At 38.6% G+C, this 22,180-nt stretch overlaps 1 protein-coding gene across 1 annotated transcript in view; it reads left to right on the top strand.

Moving 5' to 3' along the window:
• The window catches only part of PTPRN2 (protein tyrosine phosphatase receptor type N2), a 642,799-nt gene that overhangs the window by 535,750 nt on the left and 84,869 nt on the right, over window positions 1-22,180 (top strand). The window contains exon 14 of the mRNA XM_029961907.1: window positions 20,336-20,530. Within this exon, the coding sequence (XP_029817767.1) occupies window positions 20,336-20,530 (195 nt within the window). The remainder of the gene's footprint in view (window positions 1-20,335; window positions 20,531-22,180) is intronic.

Here is a 22,180-nt window from a genome sequence, read left to right on the forward strand (position 1 = left end):
CCCCCTGTCCCCCGCCCGCCGCTCCATTCATAGTCCCGCGGATCCGCTGTAGTAGCTTTTTACTGCTGGGTATTAATCTTGGCTATTCTGATAGTTGCTGTAAATTCGTGCCTAATTAGAAACATTAAAAGGAAAAAAAAAAAAAAAAGAAAAAAGGAGAAAAAAGAAGCCCTTGCCATTGAAATTCTCAGAAAAATAACATTAACATCCATAATCTGTCACCCCTGCCACTATTAATAACGAAAAATCTTTAACATTTATGAGGAATGGATTGCACGGTTATCTGAAGATGTCTCTCTTTTTGAGTAATCGACTTCTTCAGGGTCTGATATGAGAAGAGCCTTTGACCCGATCTGTTACCACCTTCTGCCATTATTCAGATAAAATGAAATCTAATGCTGATAGATGGGGAGGTAAACCAGGACTGGTTCTGGGAGAACAATGATAGCAGATGTGTACCCAGTAATACTGGAGGACTGCACTCAGCTTTCCTGAAATAAATCAGAGATTTCAAGCTTTCTCTTTCAGTTTCAAAAGTATTGGGTGGAGAGACACTCTGTATCTTCCTGAAGTTTGTTTTGGCCCTTATTTCTTGATTTGCTATTGGTGTAGTGATGTGTATGTTATGGTCATATACCCCACAGTCCTGGTCTGCTATCCGAAAATATTTGGAGTGTGACCAGGAAAAAGAATCTGAGAATGTGTAAACATTGTTCCTGTAGTGTTCGTGTCTTCTGTGCACCCATAGGGCCTCGCTAATGGCACTTTTCTGTCAAGTTTTATTTTACTTTCTTGTTCTGCTTAGGATCAGGCATTCTGGCCTTTCTGTACCCGGAGGTTGAGGTAGATTCAAATTGGCAGCTGAGAGTCATATGGGAACAAACTCATATTTCCTCAAAAAGTTTGGGTCTATCTGTTAAAGATATAATGTATTAAGTATATCTCCACAGGCAGGGTTTAGGATGAATTTAGTACAGAATAACAAATATGAATGTTCTTCTAACAATTAGTATCTTCAGCAATGGTTTTGGTTTTCAGTTTAAATGAAATATTTACTTTAAAAAAAATACATTAAATTACTTTATGTCTTTGAATTTAATGCCTTCAAAAAAGATAGAGCAAGAGCATTTCCAGCAGAAAAAAATGGAGTGTTCTCTGGGATAAAGTGTGAACAAAACAGCAGTTTATCAGTTTTGTTGGCCAATGAGACTGTAGCCATAAATATTTTTGTTTGGTTTTAATAGGGAACTTGCTGTTGGCTTATTTAAAGCGCAGAAGCAATAGGTAGTCTTTTTCTTCTGTCAAATGTGAATACAAGAATTCTTAATTTTTTTTAAAAAGCCCTCCAGGTTCCAAAACCACACTTGAAACTGAATTTGTGATAATTAACAGGACAATCTTCCTACTGACAGCTCTAATTAATAGTATCTGTAATTAAAATCGTGCCCTTCCAGCAGGAAAATTGTTTGAATTTCTTGGAGTGACCTTTTTTGCCATTTCTCCTGGGAGTGTAGTGGTTGATATTGATTTTATAATGAGCTGTGGTTTGTTTAATAAGAATCTGTAATCCAGACACTAAATGAAATATGTGGTTCATTTTTTTTTCACAGATTTATATGTATTTTTAAATCTTTATATTTAGATCTGAGAGTGACGTTTTCTGTTTGAAAACAACAACAATGCTTTGAGGATGCTGCTCAGTTTTTCAATAGCAAGACTGTATTAATATTCTTTGTTCCTGACCTCTGGGCCCGGTCCTAACCACCTGACTTCTTAAATTTCCATTGGTTTTTCAGGGGAACTGTAGTCATGGGTGGGAGGAAAAATGTTTTTCCTTAAATACAAAGGTTTCTAAGGGCTTTGCTCTCCTCCCATGGAAGTAAATGGGAATTTTGCCATATGTTTCAATGGCAGCAGTAGGAAGCCCTGGTATAGCCAGTTTTGATGCTGCTAAGTAACATTTTATCAAAATGAATCACTGAGCCTGGATCTGTATATAATAAACTATTCACATGGATTTGAAGAGAAATAGGATTGAGCCCTATTTGCCTTGTCAGAATCGCCTTATGTTGAGCTGTGTTAAATGTAATGGATATCTGGTGTGATGCATGTTTTGGATAACATCAATTAGATCTCAGAAAAGCATCCACTGTCTTTTTCCTCATCTTCTCTGATGCTCATAGGGGAGTAATGTAACCCGTATTAATATGAGGGCGGAAAAAAGCAGATAGCTTTCAAAACTGTACCTACTTGGTTCTGTTCTGTTTCCCAAGTAGCTACTTGGTTAATTTGGTGTATTTTAGAAATAGGAAATATTTCAGGGGCTGCTGCCACTAGGCTTAGAAGCACGGTACTCCAATGTGTTGCTGCCTATAGCTGACGTGACAATTCAGATTTATTTTTTTTAATTTGAAGGGGGAGAAATTGTTTGGTATAGAAGGGTCTGGTGGCCCAATGTGATTCAGAGAGAACACTGAAATATCACTTCGATTCACATGCTTCTCAAAATGTCAGTGGTTTATATCTTCACATAAACAAGACTGACCTAAATTTTCAGCATTTAGCAGAAGCATTTTTCATCCTAACCCAATTCAGCCAGGAGAGTTCATTCAGGGTTTTACTCCTTCCTTACTCACCCTGTGAACTTTGAAGAGTTTTTTCCCATAGATGGTTGCTTGGGATTGTTTTCTTTTTCCTTTCTGGTTTGTGCAGTGAAATGCCAGCTTGAGAAGGGGAAAACAGACAAACCATATTTCCAGGGAAACAGCAGGTTGGCTGCTAAGTCTCCCCCCATACTGGAGTCATAGCACCTGTCATGCAACCTCACCCTCCCTCAGGTACTCAACTGCTAGCACGAGCAGTCCTTACACTTAGCCACTAATACAAGTATTTCTTGTGTAAATGCAAGTAGGAACAACCTGTCTTAGGCAAGGCAGCCAGTACTGTGTAAAAGTTGAAGCAGCCAAATAAAATCACTGCAGTGCCTTTGATAAGCTGTCAAAAAGCTCAATACCTCTTGATACCTCGTTCTTCAGGTGCTGGGTAAGGCAAGCAGCTGGGCCTCGAAGTGTTAAGGTAGGGTCTGGGAAACCCTGTTGAAAGACTAACAGGAGGAAGGACAGATACATAATTGCAACTTCATTTATCTTTGAATCACTAAACAACAAAATTACAGGCTAGTTTAATTAGGCAGAAGCTGAGGAGCTTTTCAAAATTAATGGAAATAGTGTATCTCGTAAAATGTTGCATGTGCATAAAACGCATTTTATACATAAAGGCGGACAATTTTTGTGTGCTTTATAAACACGTCTCCTGTCCTTTCAAACCACACGTGTAATGATTAGATAAGTCAGCACTAGCATTCAGGGATGACTAAAAAGAGGTTCTTAGAGCCTCTGCAGAGCCCCTGCGCATGCGCCCACCTGCACCCCTGTTTTTAATTGTTGCTGGTGTTGCTTTGATCTTCTTTGAAAAGCAAGTTTAGCATTCTGCAAGCCTGCTCTCTGGTCCAGGAGATTAGGGCAGAAGCGTTTTAGGAATTTTCAGCAGACACTCTTTGATTTATTTCACAACACTGAGCAGATTTTCTTCATGCACTTTGAAGACTTTAGAACATAACCCAGAGAAAAACGGGCATTCAGGCATCGGGAGCGGGCGGCAAACAGGCCGCTAAGTGCTCATCTTACTTGTCACTGCTCCCATTAGCGAGCAATTTATTAATGTAATGAGTGTGTGCTAGTGACTGCTACTATTTAGGGATGCTCTGTTTGATTCAGGGTGATGTATTTGTGAGTCCAGCTGAACCCTGGCTTTTGACCCCTATGTGGGGAACACTGGGGTGTGCGAGATGTTAAATCATCAGCATATTTTATACTTTGCACTGCAGAACTTTCCTGTGAGTATGCTCTTCTGCATCACTGATAATACTCAGCATGGAATTTAAAGGCAAAAGTTGAAATGCTCTGAAGCTGGCTTCAGCAAGCTTGCCTTTTAATATTTTATGTTAATATTTAATGTTCTTTTTAATTTTCCTCCATCTCAGCCAAAAGAACTTCCTTTAAAAAGAGAGGAGGAAAAGACCAAACAGTTTACAATAAAGTTCCTTCTTAAACTACCTGAAGTATTCAAGGTTACGTGAGCCATGCACTGTCAGTGCAGATGGATTACATCATCAGCTGTTTTAAATACTTGTCCTAATAACTTGATTTGGCAGGCATATAATTGTAAATTATATGTTAAATTCTACATTATTGCGTGTATTGTATTATATATAAATTATATATTCCTTTGTCAAATACAATCTTATTAATTACATGATCCTGCTGGATTCAAAGCCCCTGAGAACTTCTCTGTGCTTTTACAGATTTAATCCTGCTGGTATTTTTTATTAGAGATGTTAAGAACACAGTATTTATGACAATTACAATAAATATTTTGCTGAAAATATTTTAAAAGGCTCCAACTGAAAGAATCCACTGGAAACAAACCCCCTACTTAGCCATCATGCATGGTTTGTGTGTTTAAATACAGATAATTCATTACCTCTAATATGGCTTAGTATTTTACACTCTGGACTGAATTTCATAAGTAAACTTGTTATTATAATATTAGACCTTAATGTTATAGTAATACTGTATATCAACTCCTTAAAAAATGAAATTTTGTGGACTAAGTGGAATAGGGAAGACAAAAAAAAAAGGAAAATTTTTGCTGTACTTATTTATCAAGGTCTCTGTAATATTCCAATTAACATCAGCATTGGGACCAAGGAAAGCTGGTAAACTGGGGATAATCAGTGCCATAAAGTATTACCTCCTATCTTTATAAAACTTAGTTTTCAAAGACCCTCCTACACTTAAGCACAAAAGATGTGACTGAGGATGAGGTGTATTCAGTACGTGAGTATTTAGTAAACATTTCAGAAGGAATACATTTAGCAAGGATTTTGGAAAGATGAAAATTTTGCCTTAAGGTTGAATGCTGTGAAGGGCTTGCTTCTGTTTTCTTCTGGGAAAACAAAGGGCATAACACATTTTTAAACCTTTCCTGTGTCCTTATTTAAAGAGAAAAATAAAAGGTCATCTCACGACTATGTAAAGCAACAGGACAACCTCTAATTGTGATAAAGCATATTCAGAGAGGTATGTGGATTAGAAGAATTGTTCTTGTCCCCTTAAGTCTGCTTGCTGTGTGTGAACAATTTTCTCTATCTTTGGTTAGCATTTTGTTTTAAAATAAATTCTCAAGAACCTGCAAAAACGTTGTATGTAATGTTGTTACATAAACCACTGTACTTTAAGGTGAGATAGTTTTCACAATGTACAAAATGTGTGACTACTCGGTAGTAGTAGCAATACTGGGAAAGGAAAAGCAGTGGGCGGTGTTTCAAGGTGATTAGAAGAAGACACCTTATGTTTAAACACTTCACGGAAGTCAGTCAGTGGATGGCCAAAGCAGAATGAGGCAAAACAGGATGTGTAGAAATCTGAATTTAACTTTTAGTCTGTTTTTTTATCTGATTGGTGCTCAGAACAATCCACAGTTCCTGTGGTGCAGTGGACTCCGTAATTCCCTAACTTTGCTTCCTGTGGTAGCCATAAAATTGAGTTAAATGGTAGTGATATTCAAAACAACATTCCAAAATACTGTACAAATTTATAAATCAGTAGAAATTTATGAAACTTGCCTGTTCAATAAATCTGGATATTAATAAACAAATAAGTGTATATTTGCTAACATGCCCCTAGCATTGAAAATCAGCTTCAAAATTAATGAGAAATGCCCATCTTAAGTGCTGAAGCTCAATAGCACAGCTTTCAGAGGGCACTTAGGGAAGTCTGTATTTGAGCTTGTGGTGTCTGTCTGTGAGGAGCGAGGCTCTGCCTCCTGCTCCACACACACACCCTGACAGCAAGGCAGTCCTGGGGGAACCATGTGGGCTCTGTGAGAGGGGTTTATTTGCCTTGTTAGGGACAGCTCTCCTTATTTGTGTGAATAGCTTTTGTAAATTACTCAGTGTTGGAGAACTGGATTAGCCCTTACCGGAGAAGGCTTTACCATCACAGGCAAGATCCTGGGCTGCTGCAGCAGTGGCAGTGCAGAAACACTTAGGAGTAAAACACTAGAATGGGCAGGTGGATAGAGAGGTCTTTCATGGTTGTGGAAGGAAAATGGGTATACATGCAACTTCTGGAGTACTTGGATGAGAAGGTGCCATAGGGGTTTGCATTTTCATACAAAAACCATCCTTTTCAAGTCTATTTATCTGCATGGCACTGGTGCAAAGTGGCGAGGAGAAGGTGATGTTGACCCTCTATTAGCCACCTTTGTTTGTTTTCCCTATCTAAAGAATATGGAGTTTGAGCTTAGTGTTTATGAAACAAGGACAAATGGGCTCCAACCATCTTGCAGAATGATTTTTGTGTATTTAAGTTGTAAGAAAATGCTAAGTAAAAATAGTAGGAGGGGAAATTAAGTTAGTGACTCATTTTTAATTACTGGGAAATCCAGAGTCCTTACCCGAACAGGCATTTCTTATAAAATGTGCTGGAGGTGCTGTGGACTTGCAGGCTGCGTCTTGCCTGTTAAATTAAACCAGTAAATAGTTTGGGTGGCCCTGGCACCATCTCCGGTCAAGCCACCCAACCTTTTCTCAAACAGTTCCTTAGCACAGTTAGCACAAGCAAACAAAAAGACATCAATTCATTCAACATGCAGTTTTATTAATAATTTGACTGTAGTCATCTGATTTTAGAGGGTGAAAATTGCTGTTGCTTTATCTGCCCTAACTGCCTGTCCTGCATCCCTCTCCCGAGCATCCTGTTCCTACTTCAGAGCCCCTTCCACCCATCCCTGCGGTGCCACAGGCTGTTTGCCAGCTGCGCGTGGGCTGGTTCTGGATAAGTACAATGGATTGTCTCCCCCTGGTAAATTGATTATGTCCCAGTGCCTGTACGTTATAAAGAAGCCAAAGATAACCACAGCCTTGCCTAATGGGCTGGAGAGTATTTGATTTGCAGTCCCAGGCTGTACATCATCTCAAGTGTCCCGATTTCTTTCTGGAATAACTATACTGTCTTCAGTGGCATTTTTTTTCTGATGTAATATAGAGGATAATCAGGCCTGTCTTTCCTACACACTTCTACCCTTTTTTCTGTTTTAGGATTTTCCTTTTTCTTTTGCAGCAGCTCTGTTATCATGTTTCAGATTTGACACATTCTTCTATTGTATATTCTCTGAATGCTCAGCAGCTAACACTGCGATCTGGCTTGCTGAGCCTTTCATATTCTTCCAGAGTGCTGCACTAGAAGGAAAAAAAATACATTTTTTAAAGTTTTTAGCTGGGAAGTTGCTTTTTTTTTATTTGTAGGATGAATCTTATACCAGAGTCTCTGGAAGAGAGAAGTTAATTTTGTGTACGTAAAGAACTCTGGTAGATGATGTATGTCAGTTCTTGTAGGACCATGTTGCCTGTGAGCAGAGCAGGTTGCAGTTTATTCTCTGAAGTCTGTAAGGTACATAAAAGCATTCTTCCTACTGCTTTCTTCTGTATACATCTGTTCTTCCTGCACACCAGTCTCACATGATGGGCAGCCAAAGGAGAGAGGAATGGGGAGTGCTGTGTTGCTTACTTTCTCCTTCTCCATGTGTGCAGGGAAGATGTGCTGTGTTTGGCAATGTGCTGGTGGAGCAGGTCTGTGTCCTGCCCAGACAAGCAGGATCTTACCTTCGAAGGTCTTTGTCCTTCCTGCACTGTGTGTCTGTGCTTCACCTTAGGGTGAGCACAGCCACCTGAGGTTTTACCCTGGAAAGCCCATACAGCTTGGCTGTTTTGTGGGACAGATGAACAAAAGTAGGTTTCAAATCCTCAGCCTTCCTCTGCCTCTAGCCCTGCAGGGACTCTTGTAGGGATGTTGCCAAGTGGAATATTTTGAGAGGACTGTGATGTTTTTGCTTGTTTTATTGTGATACAAACTATAAGACAAGTTTGGGTAGAGCAGACCGGAGCTCTCCTGGGTTCATGCTGCTCAACTACTCCAATGTTCCTAAGGGCACAAGTGAGAGGTGCCATCTCGAACAGCCTCAGGAGCATGTGTGACACCTGAGGACAGGGGGGACCCATGGATGGCCTGTGTGCTGAGCTACGACGAGTTGGACACTGACAATGTGATTTGTGTTGGCAGGACAAGAGGCCCCATTTCATTTCTCTCAACACAGAAAAAGCTCCAACTCCATGGATGGGGACCTCCTATCTGACACATTTTCCTTCTTGTGTGTTTGTGTGCACAACAAAGATCTAAATGCTTTCTAGCAATTTAAAGAACTGTAAAAGAAAATCTGAGTGATTTAATGCACACAAGCAACGACCATAGTAAAGGACTGAGACAACTCACCCAACTTCTTTGTGCTGTGGTTTTTGCTGTAACAGGTTCTAAGTTCTCATAGCATCAGTATCTGTCACTGCAGTGTAAGTCAGCTGGGGCATTCCTGCAGATCTTCACATTCTAGTTCAAATTCTCATCTTTCAGAATGCAGATATGGTTTTCATCACTTGTTTTCTTACCAAACAACCAAATAAAGACTGAAGAAGGGAGGCTGTAAAAGAATAATCCTAGAAGTTAAATCCTTCAAAGAAGCAAAATTAATTTGGAGGAGGGTGAGAGAGAATAGCTTATGAATAGAAGAAAGTCAAATTTAGCACAGGTGGCTTATCCAGAGGAGAAAATGCATGAGGTTTTCTCTAAGCTTCGCTGACCATATTCTGGACTTTTTGCTAAATACAAATGAGTGATGTTTTATTGATGGTTGCTTGGCATGACTGCATTCTGAACAAGCACAGATTTTGATCAGAGAAATAGTTTTTTTAATTTTTAATATTTCATATTCACTTTTGGCGCAGCTTTTGTTTTTCTGTTTTCCTGTCTAGCCAGCATAGTTGCAGGCTTCTTGATGATTCCAGCTTTTTCCTTCCACACAGGATTGCTGCTGTTTTGCAGAACTATGTTCTGGCAGCATCTCAAGAGATCTCAGAAATGGTTGATCTTGCACTCCAAAGTGAGAACAGCTCAATATTCTGATGATAAAACTCAGTTTTGGTGTTGGGATTACATGCTTACCTTGGTTGATTAAAATCACTCCCTTTCCTCTCCTGAGGAGATACATCCTGACTTGGAGATACATGCACTTCATACAGGGCAGAAGGCTTGTCCTTGGTTGTGCTGTCTGACAACAGCAGACATATATGATTTGAAGTGGGCTGCAGTAGACCCCAACTACCAAAGCTACCAGTTTTCTAGTACTGCTGTTCTGAACATCTCCCCATTCTTCAGAAGTGTATTAGGTAGAATATTCACCCTTTGGAGACATACTGATCTTTCCCACTATTAATATAAGAACGAGGGAAAGATGAAAAGGTATGATTCAGTATATTGATGCCTTTCTGACAGCATGGGGAAAAGAAACTTGGATTTTATCATTCTTCAGCTTCTCAACTAGAGTTCATTCTGGCTTCCGGGGAAAGAAAAATGCCTCGAGTGGAGTGAAACGGTGTGATTTGCTGGAAGAGGTTTCACTGCAGAGGATCACAGCAAAAAGTGCCAGTGTGTGGCTACCTACATCAGATAGGAGGAGAAAGGTGATGGAGCTGAGTGTAGTTTTGGGAGCAAAACCAATGTACATGTGTAAATTTATGTTATATAGTGAAATTATGTCATATGACATCTCCCTCTGAACTCTGTGGTAACAATATGTGTAGTAACGTGGGAACATGAGCATGTAAATTCCACATACTGTCACCCACAAGAATGAAATAAAGAGCTGCAATTCCTAATTAACCTCACTGGAAAGTTCTTGGGTGTGAAGTTAAAACATACAGAAGGGTTGCCTAGCAAGCTGTTCCAAATTTCAGCTTCTTTCTGAAGGCCTGGCTCAACCCAATGGCTCTGCAAGCATTGTTAACTGAGACTTCTGTTTGCTTCTTTGAGGGCTTTAGAAGTTAATTAAGTATAAATCAATGCTTGGGGCTTCTGTGAGTGTTGGTCACTCCATCACCGAAGGAACATTGCAGAAATGGAGGGAGCAAGGAAAAGGTGACAAGAATGATTAAGGGCATGGAAAACTCATATGAAGAGAGATTGAAAAGAGATTATTTCTTCTAAAACAGTAACAAGAGGCAGTATAGGAAAGAAAAAAAATTATATAAAATGAGAAACTGAAAAAAAGAGTGAAACTCTTATTCTGTGTTCTGCCAAGCACCAGGGCAAAGACTTTCAGTTATATTAAATACATAAAATAAAAGAGAAGCTGTCAGCAGAATACAACTGCAACATGAAACACTTTCTGCAGAATGTTGTTGATGCACAAGTTGTAGGAGGAATCTTAAAAATCAAAGGAGCACATGAGAAAAAGTATTCTACGGGATAAAATAGTTAATGATGTTTTAGAAGATATCTGTAACTTCATGGCCCAGGTCTTAAAATAATCCAAGTATAAGATATGACCATTTTAGGAATGTGCCTACCTGTATATTCTCCTGTGCTGTTCCCATGGTACTTCTTGCAGACAAACTGGTGCCTGGTGCAGAGGTCCAAGGTGGAGTAATGACCCCTCTGCTTGGATGAGCTGGCAAAGCGAAAGTCAGGAGCCTCAGTAATGGCCAGGGAAGTTCTTTTCTTTGAATTCAAGCACACACATTAACTCCTTACTGCTGCTGCAAGGTGTTTATTGGAAGCAGTGCCATGGGGCAGGTCAGGGATGGGGGGAAGGGCTGCAGCTCTGCTCTGGGCAGGCAGTGCCAGGGCACATCCCTGATCCAGCTGAGAGCATGGAGAGACAGGGGAGAGCCAAGAGAAATTGTGTGGTTTTCTTGTTGTTGCTGTTTTTTCCAAAATATGAGGTCTCTCTTTATCTCTGACCATCAGTACTGAGTGTTAAATCCCTGTTAGTTTTTCCAGTATCTCCTGTGACACTAATGAAGTGAAAGTGCAGAAATACTGACCATCATTTTTTAATGCTTGAAGACTTTTGTGGTGTGTGATAGAAAGAATGTCTGTATTAAGAGACATCAGGAAACTCATGTCAAAACACTATTTTGTCCCATGTAGTAGAGTTTCTCTTTATGACCAAAGGTTTGGCTCCTAATAAGCTACTCTGACTTACTAGCAACTTTGTGCTTTATTGATCCTTTTTTAACACTGTTTCCTTGTTCACTAAGTTTGCATTTGTTCTTCCTAGAAGATTGATTCCTGAAGAATGATTTCCTTTTTATTTTCAATGGGGAATGGGAGAAAAGCAGTAACTTTAGTTTTCAAATCAGGAGGGGGTAATGACTGGCATTTTGGACTGTCATGATAGATGATGTTATGAAAAAAAGTTTGTTGCCAATGGCTATTGTTGATAAATACTTCTTCATTCCTGCATCACCTCTGGTGTATAGCCACCTTCCATGAAAAAATAAAATATTGAGGGTTTTAGAAGTTTTTAGGACTTCTTTTTGTATTTCTCTGACTGCTTGTAGTAACTTTATTACCATGAATGCAGTTACACAGACTTAAGGACAACAATACTAATCTTTTGGATGTGGGGTAAAATAACATTTTTAGACATAAACTAGAGGCTATTTTGTTTCTTTCCAGACTGGAAGTGCATGCTGAGTCCTGCTGGCTGCTGGGAATTCTTATTCCTAGCAGAAATGATCTCCCATTTTCAGTCCTGCAGGGCAATAAAATAGTGGACTACACAGCCTTAATGTATAGCTTTCCTGAGAAACTACAGCTGTCTTGGGACTGCAGTTTTTGCCTGCTTTGGGCCCCAGGCAACTATAAACGCTGGGAGCGAAAAAGGAAACATTTGTGGCAGTTATCTTTAAGAGCACTGGCATCTGCTGGAAGCTGGTCTGGCTTTGGGTGGGTTAGACAAAGTCAAAATGCATGATGGATTTGCACATGGTTCTGCATGGCCTTTCAGGTTAATTCAATTGTTACTATGGTTTATTTGTAACTCATAGTGTGCTGCATGGCTCTCGCTGTGGTAGTGGTGAATTTTCTGTGCAAATTCATATTAAGAAGAAACTGTGCCCTCATGAGCATGTATTTGAGTTAGTTAAGATGAACAAAATATAGAAAAGGTGAAATTTGTTTTACATGTTGTTTTTGCTCTGTCTAGTTACTCCTTAAGAAATCTTTCCTCTCCCAGCTTTATACTTATCATATACTTGTAAAGCCTGGCATGCAGCCACAGCTGAAATGCAGGAAATACAATTTAGAAACCAGCATTGGTTGAAACTACATTTATATATGTGTATGTATATATATATTTTTTAAAAAAATATTTTTTTTAATTTGTGTATGTGTGTGTGTGTGGCAGGTGGGTTGATATCAAGTACCACTGCTTCCAGAATTACAGTTGTCTGAACTGCAAGGCCAGTAATGCTCAGACACTATCAGGAACACCCTGAGAAAAAAACTGCCTGCCTTTTTACACCAGTAGATCTCAGGTGACTTCAGGTCCACAGTTTGCAGATATTTCCTATTAGAAATAGTCCCTAGTTTCCTTGGAGGCATCCAGGTAGTCTCTTTAAATCCTCAGAGAAACCACCATGATGTCATCATGCAGGGAAAATACTCTTTCAAATCAGTTTAAAGAAACGTGACCTTTCCTTGTATATCCTCTGTCTGTGAAGTCCAGTGTATCGTGTTAAGTCCTGCATCTGTTTCACAAAACTCCTCTTGTAGAAATCAAGGCTCTAAACTGTTGTACTCAGTTACACAGTTCCAGTTAGAGTGGTCTTTTGTATTTTTGTGGGGGAAAACATTCACCAGCTGAGTAGCCTAAACATGGTTACTTTTCTTTCCTGTCATGGATTGCAGTGCAAGCACACTACCTTTATTTCAGGCAAATATCATTAGACCTATGCTGTCATGTCTTCCTTGGTGACATGAGCCATCTAAAAGATGTCTCCCTCCTTCAGGAGCTTCTGGACTATTTAGATGTCTACCTCGTTGATGAGAGGTTACTGAAAGAATGGAAGTAAAAATATTTTATTAAACTGTATTGCATAGACAGCATCTGCAGTTCTGTGCAAACAAGAAATTTTCATGTCTACTAGAAGTCTGGAGGTGTGTACAAGACCTTGATGGCTTTTTGTTTGTTTGATTTGTTAGGATAAGACTGTGCAAATGCTTGAATTTAAAGAGAGGGAATAAAACAAATAAATACAAATAAAATAAAAGTCCTTTTCCATATGAAGTTAGCCATGTTTTCTTTGCCTTTCCCCTTCTGCATGGCCTCTGCTTTCTTTGTGTACTTGAAGAAAGGGGAATCATAATTACATGAGTCATCACCAGGAAACACACACAATGCTAAAATAATTGAAATTTTTAATTTCCCAGACCATAATCAAAATTGGGGTTTGATAGAAGAATGAACCTCAATCCCATATTTGGCTGCAATGCTCTCGAAAAGAAACAGCAGCCCTGCTTTTTAGATCATTTAAAACCAAACAAAGCAACCCCTCCACACACCAAGAGTTAGAGTTCTATTCAGATATACAGAGTGTGGTGATGTACAAGAGGGCAGGTAATGAACTGAGCTGGACAGACAAAGGCTGTATTGACAATCAAATAAATATATTCTACTTTTTTCTTTTTTCTTTGTTGTTTTTTCCTCACAAGATCTCTCACATAAAAGTCCAGATAAATATGAATTGTACAGAGTATAGATGTGTAATGATACGTTTGATGCCATGGTTCTCAAAATATTACTCTCAAACATTTTTCCAATATCTCCCTTTATCCCTTTTCTGAAGGTACACTGATCTCAGTAGTTACCTTTTCTGACAAGGACGAAAAATATATGTACAAATATTCCTCGTATGTAAAACAGCTCTTTTATTCCTGGACAAAAAGTATGCTAAAATGAAACTAAAGCTTGAAAGTATGTTTCAATAACTCAAAAATAAATGGTAATAAAGCTGTAATTATCCCCAAAGCTACAAATATAGTAAATAAGTTAAAGTTAGATTTATAACACCTGCAAGTGTATTAAGTATGCAAAAGCAAAACAAAGGCAGCCAAATGACTTTAGCTTCACCCTGTAGTAACACTAAACAAATTTAGTTAGAGAATAATGATGTTTATAGTCCTAGATTCATTTGTTTAAAAAAAACCTTACCTTATTTTTTCCATTTTTTAAATCTCACTGTGTTATGACTGCATCCATCGCAGAACAGTGAAATCCAGGCAGTACGTGCAGACCTCATCTCATCCTGTGAATAATGCCTCCTGAAAAGGAAAGTGAGACTATTGTTTAATTAAATGTATTAAAGCAGAGGAAAAAAAAAGGCATTTTGAAGGTCTTATTCTTCCATACATAGCATATAGGTTACACATATTTTTAGTTTTCATTATATATTTTGTTAAAAGGTATAGCCTTGAATCATTTAGAATGGTCAGCATTTTTAATTTAAAATTTCTACAAAATAAACTTGTTTCACATAGAAAATGAACAGTGTTCTTGTGATCATGTCTACTTAAGCAGATTTGTTTCTGATTGATAGGATATTAGGCAGGTCAGGTTGGAAGGGCTTGGTGTACACTCAACTATCACTTTTAATAAACAATAATTCCTTTGTCTAGTGTGTCTGCATTTTCTTAATAATTATCCATGGAACGGTTTATTCTCTCTTACATATTGTTAATTCTGAAAATAATTGTGCTGCACTTATTTCTGCACTGACTCAGGTGATTTCCTGATTTTAAGTTGTTAAGAAAAGATTTTTTAAAGCATGGAAATGTTAGTCCTGTTTCCCGGCTTAAGTTTTGGACTCGTGTAAATTTGGAAATCAGTTACAAAATAGATTATTTTCATTCATATGAGTAATGAAATTATATTTCTTTTTCTAAATAAACTGGAAAGTTGGAATTTCCCGCAGATTCTGGGCTCCTGTTAGGCAGATCTGAGGTGACAGTGACTGGGGAAGAGGAGCAGTGGTTTAGATATGAAGCTATTTTTGTTTGCTTTGAACTGAACAACTTCATTTATCAAGCGCCTGGTACCAGCTAGATGAGAATGATTCATGTGCCATGGTCAGTGGCTGAACTTGGACTACCTGAAGATATTGCATAGAGCATTTGCATTAAGTAGATGTATTTTAATAAAGAGCAACGTGCTCTCTGGAGGCAGCTTTGAGGTGGAGTGGCTCATCTTTAATGACTGGAGAGCTGAGGTAAATGCTGTCCATCTCTTAACTAGGATGCTCCAGTAAAGTCTCCTGCCTGTACTGTGTCATCTTGAGATTTTCAAACTCCATTTTTGCAAATAAAGCAAAACAAAAGATTCAATATTATTGTTCAAGCCTTAGTTCTCTCTGCTTTTAATTCTGTGATTGCCTATGCTCTTTGTCCTTACCAAGGCATATACATAGATTTCTCTCTAAAACCAAACGTTTTAGTAAACTGTGTGGCCTTAAAGGATTTTCCAGACACTCGCTGTGTTAGCTGAACTTGATGAATGATAAAAATTTCTCTAAATTGTAGTTTACTGTCTCGAGCTTCTGTGACACCGATGGCTGCTGTGCATCACAAAGCCAAGTGGCAGGAAGTGCAGCTTCTGCCACACATCCAGGAGAGGTGGCCTAACACTTCTGGTGGTAAGCAGGTCTCATCTCTAAACCAGACCTGGACAAGTGTCTGTGGGCTTAATTTCTGGACAGACTTAATGCCTCCATGGTTGAGAGGAGAGTTTCTTACCTCTTCAGGTTCACAGGCCCATCTAACAGAACAGCGGTAAGACTGGCTCCCAGTCCATGTGTATTCTGGTCCAGGAGGCACAACAAGCCTGTTAATGCCCTTCTTTAAGTGTGGATAAAGTACATTTCTGCTGCAGTGTCGTTCATTCACAAGTGGAACACATGGATTTGAAAATCTATTTGTTGTACCTGAGGAAACAATTGTGTTTTGTGCTTCTCCGTGTCTCTGTGTGGACAACCAACTATTGGGAACATTTTAGAACCTCATTGGAAGAGGTCCAGAGTTTTTCTAAGTACATTGTTTATGGTTTGTTTCAGATTATCAATTATGTCTCAAATAAAAAGCTCACTGCAGATGATCATTGTGCTGTACTTTGAACTCATTTAACTCAGCATTATTTACAGAATATTTATCTTGGTTATGGCAGTTTTTGTCACACAGCGATATTACTTTTCCATTTTATACTGCATGTGACCACCACATAAGTTTGATAATAAATGTTGGGAAATAAAAAACAGAGTAAGTGCCTCAGTATGATAGCAATTCTCATGTGACGGGAAATAATGTCATAAACTTCAAATTACCTTTTAAATAAATGTTTATGTCCAACCCATCCATTAGATCATAGCCCGAAGGGTCAGGAGGATCATTTCTTCATCTTTCACTGTGTGCATTACGGTTGCTTTTTTAGGTGTAAATGATGTTTTTAAATGAAGAACGGCACTCAAACTATACACAAACAATGGCTAGACATTACTGAGTCACAGTACAGCAGAAATAGCCTCAGCCACTTTGCTAAATATAGAAGTGCAGCAGTAAATTGAATTCATTCTTAGAAAATATTTTTAATGGTGTGAGTGCTGAGATGATACAGAAATACAGCTCGTGTCATTCTCACAGTTTGAAGCTTTGACATTTTAGTCAAGCTTGAATTCTAGTTGTGGTTTGGTAAATGGCTGATTTGCAAAATGCTTATGGGAGTCAAGATTTTGGAGAGCAGGGCAGAGAAGTGTACAGATAACAGATATTGTACTAATGAGGGTCTGAGCCATCTAGGGCTTTGTGCATTTGTGAAGAGATACCACTCAGTAAGTGCCCAGAGATGATGTGTCCCTGAGAGCACCCAGTGTAATATATCTCACATGCCGAGACCTCACTACTCGCAGTGCCTCTCATAGGAAGGGAACACTGAGGACCATCTCAAGAATGAAGCAAACTCAAATCCCACATTTAGACATTTCTCCGCTTTGAGCTGGACATCCCTACTCCATATGTCCTGGAGGAGCCCATATGGCTCCCCAAAACACTCAATGCATCAAAGATTTTATATGTAGTGGTCTTAACCTACAGCACCAGGCTAGAAACCCAACTAGGAGCTGGAATGGTTGGAATAACGGAGAGGTGACTTTGGAGAAGCAGAAGCTGCAGTTGTCCTGAGACTGCTGGTGTGTGTGTAGGGATGGAGCAGGTTCCTCAGACAGGCCTGGACTGGCTGGGATGGGGGAAGGAAGAGCTGTCAAAGGCTGTTAGACCAATCTGGAAATAAATTTGAACAAAAAACTTCTGTTTACGGGCAGGGGAAAACCCATTGTCATGGAGATTTAAGACACCGATCAAGAAATTCAGTGGTGTTTTTGCTTCAGCTATGATTTGACCTTCCTGTTTACATTAAACATTTTTTATGGCAGAGCGCAGTGACGTGGTTGCTTTGTTTGAGGTATTTGACAGTTACGGCAGTTCAGGGAATAATTGTTTTGGTTCTATATATGTCAGGAAAGAAATATGTTAATATTTGAGAACAGGTTACTTTTTTTTTAAAAAAGCCTTTTTATGTTTGTTATGTTTCTCAACTTCTTCCACAAGGACCACGAACACAATAAACTTAATTTTAAAACAACATTTCTTAGTAACATGCCCAAAAAATTCTTTTTAGTTAGGGGTTAATCTACTCTAGAACCAGTTTGCTATAATATTGCTTCTTTTGTCATTATAATTTGTGTAAAAATGGTATATTAATTTCTTAGAGTTCACTTGATCTTGATTCTTTTTTGTTAGCAGAGATCTGTAATCCTTTCCACAGTAACCACTTGTAAAAGCAGAGGATTATGACTTGAGGCAGGATATGAACAGCAGGAACAGATCAACCTAAAACCAAAGATCCTGTTTCAGTACAAATGCTATTGTTAGCACAGAGTTGGGGTGAGTCAAGTGGCAGGATGTCTATTAGAATATAATAAATTCGTATCAGTGCCACATGGCATGCTAGCCAGAAGACACATCCTTCTAGCAGTTATGTGATGGACCTCATATTTTTATACCTTTACTTATTATACTTTTCCTTAGTCCAGTAAACCATTCACTCTGAGAATGGCTGATATCTAAACATCTGAACAGCTTTTTGGTTTTCTGTAGATTTATTTTTCTGTCTAAAAAGTTTCCTCTCTGTTATACTTTTCCCAAAATCTGCTAAAAGCAGGGATTTGAAACTACACTACTACAAGGTCATTCAGAGGTTAGTGATAGCCAGTGTGGACTATTGCTATCTTTTTTTATGATGTATGTGATCCTTCAGAGAAAAGGAGAAAGAGAGGTTTTTTATTTTGTTCCTGTATTTAAAACCAAGAAATACAATAACATTTTTCCTTTACTAAAAAGTCTTGCTTTTAACACTGATAGTTTAAACACTGATAGTTTAAACAACCTAACATCAATACACATGACTCAATATATTTCTAAAGTTTAATTTTTTTCCTAGTATTTTTCATGTTAAGGTTAGTAGGAAGTAACGAAGGCACCAAGCAACAAAATGCATGCTAGTCAAGTGTGGAAAAAGCCTACTTTTTGTAAAAATTAGAAAAATTCTTACGTGGCATAGACAAAATGCAGTGATGGAGTCAGGTGGCAGTTTCACTCAGAACAATCTGTATTGTTATTCCAACAACTGACACCACATACAAGTAGTAATCTGTGCTTCCCAAGCTTCTATTGACTGTATTTTTTGTAGTAGACAGTGGAATATATCCTGCTTATATATGATACATATTTTGTCTCAGTGTATATTAGTTTATACATGCACATATATATATATATATATATAAAATGTACTTTACACCATCAAATAGTAAAATTCCACATAAGCATCTCTAATGGCAAGTCAAACAGAAGCTCTGGTGGAAAAAATGTTTGAAGGGGTCTTTAATCATTGTCATGTGGTGACAAGAAGAGACTCAATGTGGTGGTTTCAGTGAGTTTGTTTTAATGCTTGCTGCTGCATGGATTAGGATCTCTCTTCAGTGTCCTGAAGTTAGCAAGATTTAAAAAAGCCCCCAAACATAGTCTTAAGTTGTATTTCTAACTCCTGTCTGAAAAGAAGATTTTATTGCTCTTGATAAATAATGGTTTTCAGATCACCCTACTGATGGCACTTGGGCTGCAACTATATTATCAATGAATAAGAAAACAAAAGCCCTGGCATTTCAACAGTATGAATTCTTCAGACTGTGTTATTTTGTTAGCCTGAGGCAAGAGACTGTGCTCTTAGTACTCGTCTGTGAAGAATGAGTAATCTGAGACAAATGTGTAACCGCACCGTGTGTGCAATATGTCCACATACTGTAGGCTCCCTGGTCTCGCTGTGTGCCACAGGCAGCCAAGTATCTCTCATGGACAATAGTCATATGTTAAAAAATGATAATTTTATTTTAATGCCTGTGATTTCACCACACTAGCTGATTCTAAAAGCATTATAACACGATGGTGTAACCGTGGGTCTGTTTATTCTGTTAGAAGCAGAATTTCGTGCTGTAAGGATTTGGTTTCACCGGCAGGATTTTTTGTTACCTAACCAGAATTCTGTATTTGTGCATGAATTCTATGCATGAGAGCAACTGAAAATACGTATTCCCAGTGCTTTCTATTTCGGTGTTTTAACATAACTTGCATTAGTGTGTGTGTGATAGCTTGAATTTTCTTTCTTCGCCAAAGCTGCTTAAACAATACAATGACAGATTTCTGCTTTTATTCTTCGTTAATGTCATTCTTCATCCTCCCTGCCCCACATCAAGGAGGAAGTGTTGCGAGTTTGCTATTTTAATGAAGAGAAATGAGGCATCTATCAACTAGGATTTACACTGGAGAGAACATCAATTCAGTTGCCTTGAGCTTGCTGAGTTTGCATATCCAGGGCCAGGCAGTGCTCTCAATTACTCCCGTGCAACCCCATTACCTTCAGGAGGTTGCACCGTTCAAAAGTGGCTTTGCAGAACGCAGGGTGATATTGGGGGGGGAAGAAAACCATGTGTTAGAGAAGTCAAGCTCCAAAATATGGGTTTTGGTTATCTATAGGGAGATGTGCATGCAGCCGTAATTGCACTTATGAAAGGTTGGGGTAGTCATCACGTAGTAATTTCATTGAGCGTCTCTTTGTAGCTGTACCTAACAGAACAGACAGCCTCCCAAAAATTACTGCAGTGAGGGGGAAAACACTTCCAGCCCTGGAAACATATTGTAAATCATATGTCTTTAGTAGACTCTATCCTGTAATTACTCTTAACCGTAGGTTGTTTCCTCCTCTCTCTCTCTCTCTCCAGGAGCTATGCCGCCAGCGCATGGCAGTGAAAACATCTGATCGCCCGGAGCCCCTCCACTCCTCCCGAATAAACAGCGTTTCTTCTCAGTTCAGCGATGGGCCCATTCCCAGCCCCTCGGCCCGGAGCAGCACGTCGTCCTGGTGTGAGGAGCCGGTCCAGTCCAACATGGACATCTCCACCGGTCACATGATCCTGGTAAGGCACTTTTGTCTTCGTGGCACGAGCAACTTCGTCAGAATTTTGGGTACCTGCTCAGCTTTTGGAAAGAGAGAGCTTTTAAAGGAAGGAAAGATGTCTTTTCAGAGGTAGAAAATATTTCTGAGCGTCGCTGGTAGTCTTAGCTTTGTAGAGTTAAAACTAAAGGCATTTTTATTTACATTTCTCTTTTTTTATATCTTTTTTTTTCCTTTTTGGGGAATATTCTTTTATATTAATCATACAAATTGTTTCCATGCTTACTTTAAAAACGAGAAGCTCTGTGGTGTCCTTTGGTCCTATTAATTTATGTTTACCTCAGCTTGGACAATTGAAGAAAATTGGCAAATTTCTTACTTTTTCTTGCTTTTTCTCGTGTATCTTCAGTGTTCAGAGGTATCTGAGCTGAGAAGGCAACAGAAGATTGGTGATACGGAGCAATTTGCTTCTGTTACCCTTAGAAAAGGGATCTGAATTTTAGCCTTGCTTGGATTTTTTTTTTGTCCTTGGCTAAATGTCTTCCAGGCTGGATTTCTCCTATGTTTGAAATGATCCAAATACATTCTATTGATGGAGTTTGTGTTGGAAAACTTGGGTTCCAAACACAGCTTGAGACCAGTATCAGTGTAGAAGATGGACATAATGAAGAGTTTTTTGCATGTAAGAGTCAGAGTCCAGTGGACTGGTGGAACTTGTTTCTGTCCTGCTGGGAGAGCTGTAGAGTAATCCTCCATTTTTTGTGCCTTATTTTCATCCTTCTTTAAATATTTACTGTCTTTCTAGAGTGCATTGAAATAGCTGAGTAGAAATTAGGTGATGGTGAAGAACCTGATCTGAAGTCAGATGTTGTTTTGCTTTCTCTCTTTTAAATTACTATATTCTCAGATATTTTTCAAGTTCTTTTAAGCCAACCTCACATAATGGAGAAAAGAATGAAAGCTGGCAAAACCCAATGAGCTAATTTGACCTCAAACAAGTTACTGACCTCCTCCACCCTTGATCAGGTCAGCTATAAAACTGAGCAAAAGCAGGGCAGGATTGTAAACCAGATGCTTCCTCAGAGTATGTCGTCCTGAGTAAATATTTCTCTGACTATCCCCCTTCAAAAAGGAGTTAATTATTTATTATGTTAATATCTGGTAGGCAAGTGCAGTTTGGAAGGGTTGGTCCCATAACAGAAGATCATTTGTTATGGTTTTTACTGTTCCACTTTTGCCTAACCAGAACTAAAATTCACTTGGTTTCCTTTTATGGTTAACTAAAATTCTTGGGAGAAGGCAAAAAAAAAAAAGTCTCCAGTTGCCCAACTTCAAAATAAGTACAAATTCTGAGGAAGGTTTGAATGGTTCTGAGGCAATATATTTGTATGGTAATAAAAGCAAAAATTCCCGTGTAAATGGAAATATGCATTTAATATTTGCAAACAGTTTCAACTACTTTAAATTGAGCAAAATTGTTTTCAGTGATATTATTGGGAAACATAAAAAAAATCATCACAAAATCACACTTAAAGAAGAGAAAGTTGCATATGGGAACCACTTACTCTGTCTCTTAGGATTTCTGCAAAATTGCAAGAGAGAATTGTCTTCATATGGCAATAAATAAACTTTAAAAATAGTCAGATTGATCAAGATCACTGTTGTGGTGTTC

This window comes from Manacus vitellinus, unplaced genomic scaffold (genome assembly GCF_001715985.3).
Source record: "Manacus vitellinus isolate BGI_N305 unplaced genomic scaffold, ASM171598v3 scaffold_3_pilon, whole genome shotgun sequence".
In the NCBI taxonomy this organism is placed as follows: domain Eukaryota; kingdom Metazoa; phylum Chordata; class Aves; order Passeriformes; family Pipridae; genus Manacus; species Manacus vitellinus.